General features: G+C 31.4%; 1 protein-coding gene across 11 annotated transcripts in view; it reads left to right on the forward strand.

Annotated features, from left to right (window-relative positions):
* Positions 1 to 8,810, forward strand: part of LOC143048112 (dorsal-ventral patterning tolloid-like protein 1) — a 153,512-nt gene extending 144,702 nt beyond the window's left edge. For 8 of the 11 annotated variants that reach the window (XM_076221579.1, XM_076221580.1, XM_076221578.1 and 5 more), the window contains 3 exons: positions 510 to 647; positions 2,254 to 2,286; positions 5,484 to 8,810. In XM_076221579.1, coding sequence (XP_076077694.1) covers positions 510 to 647; positions 2,254 to 2,286; positions 5,484 to 5,938 — 626 coding nt within the window. In that variant the 3' untranslated portion in view covers positions 5,939 to 8,810. Of the gene's footprint in view, positions 1 to 509; positions 648 to 1,845; positions 1,917 to 2,253; positions 2,287 to 5,483 lie in introns of those variants that run through there. The other 3 variants (XM_076221587.1, XM_076221588.1, XM_076221585.1) reach the window with 3 other exon arrangements.
* The last annotated feature ends 1,595 nt before the right edge of the window (positions 8,811 to 10,405 follow it).

Here is a 10,405-nt window from a genome sequence, read left to right on the forward strand (position 1 = left end):
AAATGATTGTTCTTCACAAGGTTAATATACACTAGAAAACATGTTCCCATTAGAGTAAGTGCACAAGTTCATTTCTGACTATATTATTCTGGGACAGAAGGTTACACAAGCATATTCTTGGATAACTTTCATGTTGAAAAATAACAGTTGTTTCTAGCAAGGTCATTATGAAAAAACATATTCATATTATAGTTAATGCAAAGCTTAAACAAGTGTGACACATATCATCATTAGACCACTCACACACTTAAAAAATAATAATAGTTCATTACAAGGTTAATACAAACCAGAAAATATGTTCATACGAAAATAAAAAATGTTTAAAATTGAGAATGGAAATGGGGAATGTGTCAAAGAGACAACAACCAGACCAAAGATTGGAAAACAGGCGAAGGCCACCAATGGGCCATCAATACAGCGAGAAAATCACACATTCTTAGGCGTTTCTCAGCTGGCCCCTAAACAAAAGTATGTACTAAATCAGTGATAATTGAATGTTTTAATTGTAGGAAGTCAGACATCTTCTGGTAAAAATGGTTGTCGAGGTTTTACATGTAAAATAACCAAGTACTGTATAGATGAATCACTGAAGTGTAACGGACTACCTAACTGTGGAGATAGTGATAGGTCAGATGAAGAAGAGGGATGTAAGTGTATACATGTATTAAACCATTATTAATTTGATTCTAGTACTTAGTCTAAAACTAAAAAAAGTAAAATCAAAGTTTTAATTGTTGCAGTGTGGAGGGAAATGTACTAGCTGTTTTCCTATGATTTTGTTGTACATGTATAAAGAGGACATAATATCATTAGTTACAATATTCATACTGAAAAGTTTTATGACTGCAAACCCAGGTCATTATTGTTGTTCTAAGTATAGGAATTGGAGAATGCTTTTGGTTTCTTGTACAGGTTTAATAACATATATATTTGTCTTACTTTCAAGTGACATACTGCATGTTTTATATCTAGATCAAGCTGAGGACACCCATTCCATTTCCCTTAGTTATTTCAATGTCTAGGCTAACAGATTTGATTAACCAGTTTCATGAATTAAGCAAAACTATTGACTACTTTTACTGGGTACATGATAGTTGATTTGCATGATAATAGGTTGTAAATGACTGCTAGTTTATTTAAGTGATTTTTTTTCTTATTTTATTCCCGTAGGTTAGGGAAAACAAAGTTGTAGAATGAAATGCATCTTGGATAAACAAAATATAACTGTGATAAAAATATAGTTTTATACATTATTTTTTTGAATATAATTTTCAATTTGAGTGACGGATTTTAGTTTTGACAAACTGTTTCTTATACATCAGAAAAAGATATCATACTATCATAGTGTGTTTGATAAGTTGGTCAACTCATTCAAAAAGTAGTTGTCTTTTCTCACAAATAGCAACTGGTAAAATATTACAACTGGGATATTTTGGTGATACATGTAACAATATTCATCTGACTTCAGGGTGTTGTGGGATTTGATCCAAGCCTAAAAATATGTTATGCTTTCTACTAAGATTACAGCAATCTATAACAGCACCAACAATTTGATGATTCATGCACAGATATTTTTTTTCTTCAAATTTTAAGAGAATTCTTCAGACAGTCAAAAACTGCAAGCTCCCTAAATACTAACAAGCGTTTTTGGGGATTCAGTGTACAACAGATGTGCGCTTGAGATATATGACAATAGAAACATCATATATTAAAGAGTTTACCAACTAGTACAAATATAATGATAGTATCTACTTTTACTGTTGTATGTATATATTTTTTCCTTATTTTATTGATAGTACCCATTTACCATTTATTTACATTTTTGTATCTCTCTCTCTCATTCAGGTGGTACAGGGAGAGTTTCTTACTCTCTTTACCTTACTTTACTATTTCTGATAAGTACTCAGTTATGACAGGTAAGATGGAATGATCCAAGATGCATGACAATAGGAAATGCAATATATCTTCAATTTGTTTTATGCATTCTTTCCATTCCATCCTCCAATAAACTTTTGTCTACTCGATACCAAGATTTTTAATTTTTTTTTAATGAAAGAGCATAGTGTTTGACCCATCAATTATTTTTTTTTAAATCCAATGAATAATTTTTATCAAATACATTATAAAGTGATATAAACAAATAGCAGTAACAGTAGTTGTATATTTTTGTAATGGAAAGTTTGCTCAAATCTATCAGACTAACTGCTGGCATGGGCCTCTAAATAATAATGAATGATATCAATAAATTAATAGGTCCAACAATAGACCCTGTAACAGGGCAACTAGGTATGTATATATAGGAATGGTAGTACTAACAATTTACCATCAGTAAAGTACTAACAGTAATAACTTATCATGAATCAGTACTAATCATATTGAAATCTATAATACTAATTCTGAACCACTTTGGTATTGATTTAGTTAAATATTCAGAGTGATTGTAGAAGAATTTTTGCACCAATAATAACTCAAATATGCTGTTTAATGCGAGCTTAAATGTTGAAGATGCTACTTTGACCTTTAATGGTTTACTTTTACAAATTGTGACTTGGATGGAGATTTGTCAAATTGGCACTCATACCACATCTTCTTATATCTTTTTACAATTTTTTACAAAATCCATAAACAAGAACCCTTCACTTTTGATGATTTTTAGATCCGTCATTCCAAAATTATGGGGCTTCATTCATAAAGACCTTGACAATATAGTTTATATATAACTCCATCGTAACTCAAGTAAGCTCTTAGGAATCCTTCCAATGTATTTTTCATAATTGAAATCTTACTTATACTTTACCCATTTTTATTATGAATAAGTTAAATATGTCTAGAGATTGTAGAAGACTCCTTTTTCTTGCTTTTGAACAATTTTCGTCACAACAACAGCTTTCTTTTCAAAACTATCTTTAAAGGGAGAGATGTCAAAAGTTTGCTTCAAACACATGCGTCGCAAAGATGTAAATAAATTCTGTATGTGACATTTATAGCGGAAGCCATTTGACCATATCATTTTGTGAAACAATTCAATCAACACCTTTATTAATTAGTCCTTTGTTGTCGATAGCTATAAAATGCAATCAGCTGATTATTGATTTTCTGTCTAAATCTTAATGAGGTCAAGGTGAATTCTGAGTATTGTCTGATCAGGTAAAGTTCGAGAAACTCGAAAAAAAGTAAATAACAAGATGGAGGAAAATAAATCGGTTTATATATTTCTTTCGCCAAATTCTTTCGCAAATGACGAATTTTTATCGCCACAATTATTATTTTTTCGCAAATTGCAAAAATGGCGACCGCCAGCGGAAACCCTGGTAGGAGTGTTTTTGCAGTCTGTATACGTTATGTCAACATGCATGTCATGATAATTCAAATATGGTAAAAGGACACACATTCCAGAGATTTAGGACTTTTAAGCCTATTGATATAGTTTATGTCGATGGTCACTCAAGTGTCCTCTCTGGAATCATTCTTATAATTTATACATAATGCAGGGTTATTTATTTAGTATTAGGCATTCTTTATTGTAAATCAAACGTCTAAAACTAGACAACTTTTGAATGTTTGGTTATCAATTAGTTAGCATTCAGCAAATCACATGACATTTTTTCATTTTCACAACAATTAGATAGCTCCCTTTTAGTTTTGACAATTTTTGGACGTCAATGATAAAGTAAGCTGAGAATGCATGCTTTCTTGACACAGCTGTAATAAATAAAAACATTTGTTTTGAATCAAGTATCTGTCTAAATTTTTCCAAGGCATGTATTGCAGTGTATTTATTCATTTTTGTAATGAATGTAAAACAGTTTTGTTGAAGCCAGTAGATACAATTGTGTTTTGTGAATTGGTTATTACTAGTGTCAATTCCAGCACTGAAAAAAAAATATCATGAAGAAATAACTTTACATAAACATTTTATAACATTTTGTGTATCATTTTAATCATGGACTAACATTTACCGAAACACTCACTTAGTATTTACTTATTTTGTATATATAGCTATTACTATAAGCACATATATTTTTATATGATATTTAATAAAATTAGTAGGAACTTAAGTTTCACTGAAAAGTAAGTTAATTAATGAATAGATTATTTGTATGGAATTAAATTCATGCTTAAAAAAGTCTTTTTAAGTAAATGTTTCTTTGTTTTTAAGAGTGCAGTAATTAAAGAGTCATTTCTGAAATTTATTGAAATCTTCACCAACAAAATCTTAAATAAAAGATTTGCAGGGTATGATAAAAATTTCTCAGGAATAAGAAGAATACCGAAGTTCAATAACACTGAGATTTTAACTATCCATCTATTATCAATGTTGTAATAGAGTTAGTTGGTTACAATCTCATTAAAGGGGGATAACCCTCAGATAAAAGGCAGCCAAAAATTACAATAATCTGTTTATTGCTTTTTTCATTTTTTCCTTTGCAACATTGTTCGGTTTATGATGTCAAAACATTCTCATTCTACTAGACTGAGGAAAAACATTCTAAGATATATAACTTAAGATGGAAAATTGTCTTACACAAAAAAAGTATTAAGTATGAGATATTGATCAATTGTTGGTAGTTTATGTACAAATTGGTAAAGGAACATTCATGCATCTATCTGTTCACCAATTTGTTTTTGTAAGTTGTCATGTAAATGTTGAAATCAAATTTCCTCATGCATGACAGCTTGAATCAGGTAACTGTCATTCAGTTTTTCTGAAAAGTTCTTTATGTAAGTTACTCTAGAAAAGTTAGGCTTTCAAGTAAATTGCTTACCTGGCCCAAGGACACAGTTATCGTCCTTTGGTTTTCGTTGTCTACGAATATCGTCCCTAGTGTAAACAGTGTATAACTTGCATGTTTTATTTGATACACTTTCCCAATTTATTTCTTGATATTAAATGCATGAAATATAAAGTAGGGGGATGTAAGTACATGTCAAAAAAATTTGGGTGCTGAATCTTTATGTTAAGTAGTAAATTGGTCCAGTTCTAAAAGGTAAAATTTTATCACGTCTGAAGCTGTCAAACTGAATTTTACACCTACTTAACACAGAATTGTCAATATTTTGAGTTAGAGCTGGTAGAAGTTTCTATAATTTTGATATTATTTGTCTCACTGGTAGTACAATACACTGTAAAAATCTTTTTGAGAAAGAGCAGATGCGATTTTTTTAATTTGAATTTATTGTCTAAAAGAAATGCACTACGAAATAACTGTGTTCTCGGGTCACCTGACCTGGCATTTCACACAAAAATTCACAACTAAAATTGATCACAATTATACTGATTGGTCAGGACTAATCCAAACAATTTTAGTTGTCAAATATTTTTTAAAACACAGACCAGATAATCAAATTATGACGTTAGTGGTTGTAATGTCTGAATTTCTATCTTTTGTTCTTTTTTTATTTCTATGTAAAATTGATTATGATGACATATTCAGATATGTAATTTTTTAGTAGCTTTTGAAGTCTTTGAATTCTATTTTCAGGTCCTCAACCCGGCAAATTTGAAGTACTTCACATAGCTGTTGGTGCATCCATATCGTCATTTTTCTGTGTCATACTTGTAGTTTGTGGATTTTATCATAGAAAAAGATTCAGAAATAATCCTAAACCACCCGACAACGATCAAGTAGAAGTACGTTACGTAGCAGCTTCATCATCTAATAACACAGCTGATAGACTCTTAGCCGTCGACCATGCTGGGGAAAACGGCTCACATAAATCATCTCATATCTCAGTGCATAATGCCACACCAAAACTGCCAAACCGAACACCAAATCAGGTGCCAAAACATATAAAAAACCCTTCGATTGAGAAAATTAGTCAGTGTTCATCACAATCATCATATTCGCCTTCATTAACTTCAAATCAGTCTCCAAAAATAGCATCTATTCCACGGACTAGTCGGACGCCACGAATACAGAAAGTCTCTATTGTATAGTGCTAGGAAATTTATTTAATTTTTCATTTTGTATATTCATTTCATTAAGCTTTTGTGTTCTGTAAATATTGTAGGTAATTATGATGGATATATGTGTATGTTTGTGTTCCAATCTAATTAGAATTAATTTTCCGCACTTGGTCCTCATTTTCAATCGGTTTATGTCACTTGTGTGAGCTCCCATGCACGACATACAGACAAACAAATTCAAATCCATAAGAAGCAAAGTGCAAAGACCTAATTTTAATCAGATTGTTTGTGTACTAAAATGGAATGAGTGTAAATATTGTAGGTATAATGAAGGATATATGTGTATGTTTGTGTGCAGGAGAGGATATTATCAATTTTAGTGTAAATAATTTAGGTAATTTTATTTGATGTATATGTATGCCTGTAGCCTTTGTAAGCCTCCTATTTTTTTTCTATACAACTGCTATGCAGTGGTGGTCAATAAATCAATAGGACTTAGTGAGATTATGATACATTTTATTTGTTTCAAGAAAATATATTTAAGGGTACGTAGGAGCATTTAAAATCTTGAACTTATTGATAAGTTCCAGTAATAATTTAGATTGAAAAAATTATATTTTAGAATTGAATAATATTGCATTATGGGAGAAACATGTTATTCACAGTATGACTTGATGAATAGAATTCAATGAAACCATATAAGGAACAAATTATCATTGTGAAAAATATTATTGATTTTTTATTGTAAATGCATGAGAGTTTTATATATTCAGTTTTACAAATTAACTTCTGGTAATGAAAAATTCAAATTTTCATGACACTTTATGAGTTTCCCAAATTTGGAGGCAAAAGTGAATACCATATGTGACATTATAGTATTTGCTATGATCTGATGAAGGGAAACCTTAAATTGGTTCCAAAGAAATAATAAAGGTATATATGAAAATCTCATCTTTCAAGTTGATTGTGACCTTTGCAGGTATATTTTAATATATCCATGGACTTGATAGACACCTTCTTCACAAGAGGTGTATAAACTTAATATTTTGCGATATACATGTATATATGATTGAATGGTTCGGTAGTGTGCAGGGTACAAGATTTAAGATAAGGAAACAAAAGGCCCATAATTTTATATTTTTAATGCTACTTTTTCAGTTTATCTGTACAAGAACATAGTGGTTAGAATTTCTTTATCCCTTTTAGAGACCTGCAGTTTACAATATAAGGATTTCAAAATTCCCTGACCTCTTTTTTATTGTTATATTACTTTTATCCTCTTTTAACCCTATCAAGAACACAAGTGATCAAGAATAACAGCAACATTTGGTTTCTTAATAAAATATAGACATAGATTTTATACGAAACTATGGAATAGAATATCATTAGGTAAACATTTGTTTTGTCTTCATACATATATTTGGTCTACTGTGTAAACCTTTTCCTACGTCTACCTCTGAAGGTGTGAGTCTATCATATTTTTTTTCCATTGGGGAGTAACCATTTAACTTCAAGTGGAGGGAGATGGGTTATGGTTATTTCTGAGTCCGAATTTTTACCCCTGTGCAATGCACTAGAGAGTATTGGCAAAAATCTGGATCCAGATAAAAAAAATTCTCATCTTCAGGACCAGAATATTTTTTACCTCTAAATTGGGATTCTGAGGGGAAAAAAAACATAAAACATAACCAACAAACCCCCCTTGATGTTAAATGTTTGTTCCCTTAGTAATGTTCATTTTTGGCTACTTATTGGGCTTCTGTAGGACCCACTTTGGGGTCAAGGTCATGTTTAGAACTGTCAATGGTCACAATGTCATGTTTAGAACTGCCAAAGGTCACAAAGTCATGTTTAAAGCTGCCACAGGTCACCAGGTCATTTTTAAGCAGAATATACAGTTTAAATCTAATCTGATTATTTGATTTAACATTTTTAAAAGTCACAGGCCCTTTTAACTATGACCTCATGTTGCGAGGTCTCCCACCATGCCCTCTGACCCGACCCCTCTGGTCACAGATGTTAGAGTTAAATCAATGCTTCTAAATAGTCGTCTTATTGACATTAAATTCATAAAAAGATCTTGGGTATTCATAAACAAGGCAGCAGCCCAACACCACTGGAAAATCCAAAATTACATTATCCATTTCTAACTCTTTATTTCTTCATTTCACTCAATTCTTCGGATTAAGATATTTAAAATTTACTGAATCTTTGAAACAATTAAATGGTAGGTGTAAATCATTTTCATAGATGAATCTAACGAAAATTGTACTTTTATCACTTGTTTTGGATTAACAATTTTTACTTTTAATCACTTAAAGACTGTTCTGCCATCACTTCCAAGGCTTTGTTTGGCTATAGGGGCCAAGAGTGTTTGTTAAAGATAAATCCTGACTTACTGTATAGATCTTTTATCCTCAAACTTTTCAGCAGAATAGATGAAAAATGTACATTGACTTACACATTGCAGGTTGGGTGTGGGGAGGTTGTTTGGCTATTGTAGAACTTAATTGAAAAAATCTTGAATTTGAACTAAAAGATAATGAACTATGTTAAATACATCTTCTCCTTCATCTCAAAGGGATTTTATATAAGATTTTCCTAAAACTAGTATTTGAAAAGAAAAAGAAAACATATTTCAACTTTCTACTGTTGGCAAATATTTTGGTGTCACAAAAGTCAAAAGCCCTTGATTTGCCTCTGCATTATAGTCACACTTTTCCGCAGAACTTTAAATAACAGGAAATAATGTATACATAAAGGTATAACATTGGTAATATGATTTATAATGATATATGCCAGTTATTGTGATATTTGCACTGTGTATATGCATCAATGTTTTTGAAAAAAATTGAAAACCATAGATTGTTAAAAACAATGAGATTAAATATGTTTTATAAAATCTTGTTGTTTTCTATTGATTCACATATTACAACTCAACATTATCAAGCTGTAGACCAAATATAAAACCATTTGCTTCCATAGAAGGATGGACTGGTGAAAGGACTAGACCTGCTTAGGTTGGTCCCCTCCGTAAAACATTCTCAGTATGCCTTCAGAATATACAAATTTGTCAAGAATTTCAATAACGGCCGGGAAACAGATTAAGACCTGCTTTGCTGATAAAAACAATTTCTAAGGTCACACTGCCTGAATGACAATTACTGTGGATTCATTATTATTCATTGGATACCAATTTCTGTGGGTACAGGTGAATCAATAGGCTTTGTATACAGAGATGGGCAAAACCATGAAATAAAATATCAACTAAAATGTAAGTTTTCAGCAATCCACGAAAATTGATACCCACGAAAATAAATGAATTCACATTACTTCTTATAAACATACCATGCACCAAATGCAGTTTACCTATTGCTTATTATATCAGAGAAAGTGACCTTATCTTGAAAACTTAACATTGAGCAATGAACCTTAAAAATAAGGTCAGGGTTAAATAAACCCTGCCTGGCAAACAAGTACATGTTACAACAAAACATACACTTAATGAGTTGACCACTTCTAGTATCAGAACAAGAGTGCACAGGCTAAAATGTCTTGCCTGCTGTACTTATCAAAATTCAATTTATTTAAAAGTCTGTGAAAGATTACATGTTTAACATAAACTTAACATAGTCAAGATCCATGATATGAGGTCAAGGTCAGATGAACCTTTTAGACAGAAATAGACAATTTATGTTTATACCAGTAGTCAAAATGCATTTAATCTACTGCCTACAGTATCTGAGAATCAGATCTAATTACAATAAAAACTGAACATTGACCAATGAACCATAGAAAATAGTTCAAAGACATAAAAACCCTGCTTAACAACTTGTACACAATGCAATTATTCCATACATCAAATATAGTTGACCTACTGCAGATAGTATCTGAAAACTATGGATACCTAACATTGACCAATAAATCATGACAATCAGTCATGCTTCAGTAATTCCCTATATTATCAACCAAATTTTTCCCACGAAAGGGGGGGCCCTGGCCCCCCATGGATCCGCCTATGAACATGAACCCCACTAAAATCTGGGGGTGATCTAAGGTGCCTTGGAAGGGTAAGCAGATCCTGCTCCACATGTGGCACACACCCTGTTGCTCATGTTATTACAAACCCAGTAAATAGTCTAATACAGTAGGTCACATTTGAGAAAAGGGAAAGGGATTATGACATAAAGAACTTATCTAATATCATCTGTGAAATGGATATTCCATAATGGTCAACCAACTCATAACGGTGTGTGTATAAAGGGATGATTTCAAATTCACCATTAGTAATAATAGATAAAACAACAGCAGTCACAGACACTGCTAATGTTATCTCCATTTATTCTAGCTTTTATCTCTGTTATCTAAAGAATAACAAAATTTCATCAATCTGTAACCCTATTCAAGCATAAAGAAAGAATAGTTGTGTATAAATATTTTATTTTTTCGTCAATATAAAACAACTTTTATACTGTATGGCTGCTAACAAGAGTGCTA

Source organism: Mytilus galloprovincialis, chromosome 10 (genome assembly GCF_965363235.1).
Source record: "Mytilus galloprovincialis chromosome 10, xbMytGall1.hap1.1, whole genome shotgun sequence".
Taxonomy (NCBI): Eukaryota; Metazoa; Mollusca; class Bivalvia; order Mytilida; family Mytilidae; genus Mytilus; species Mytilus galloprovincialis.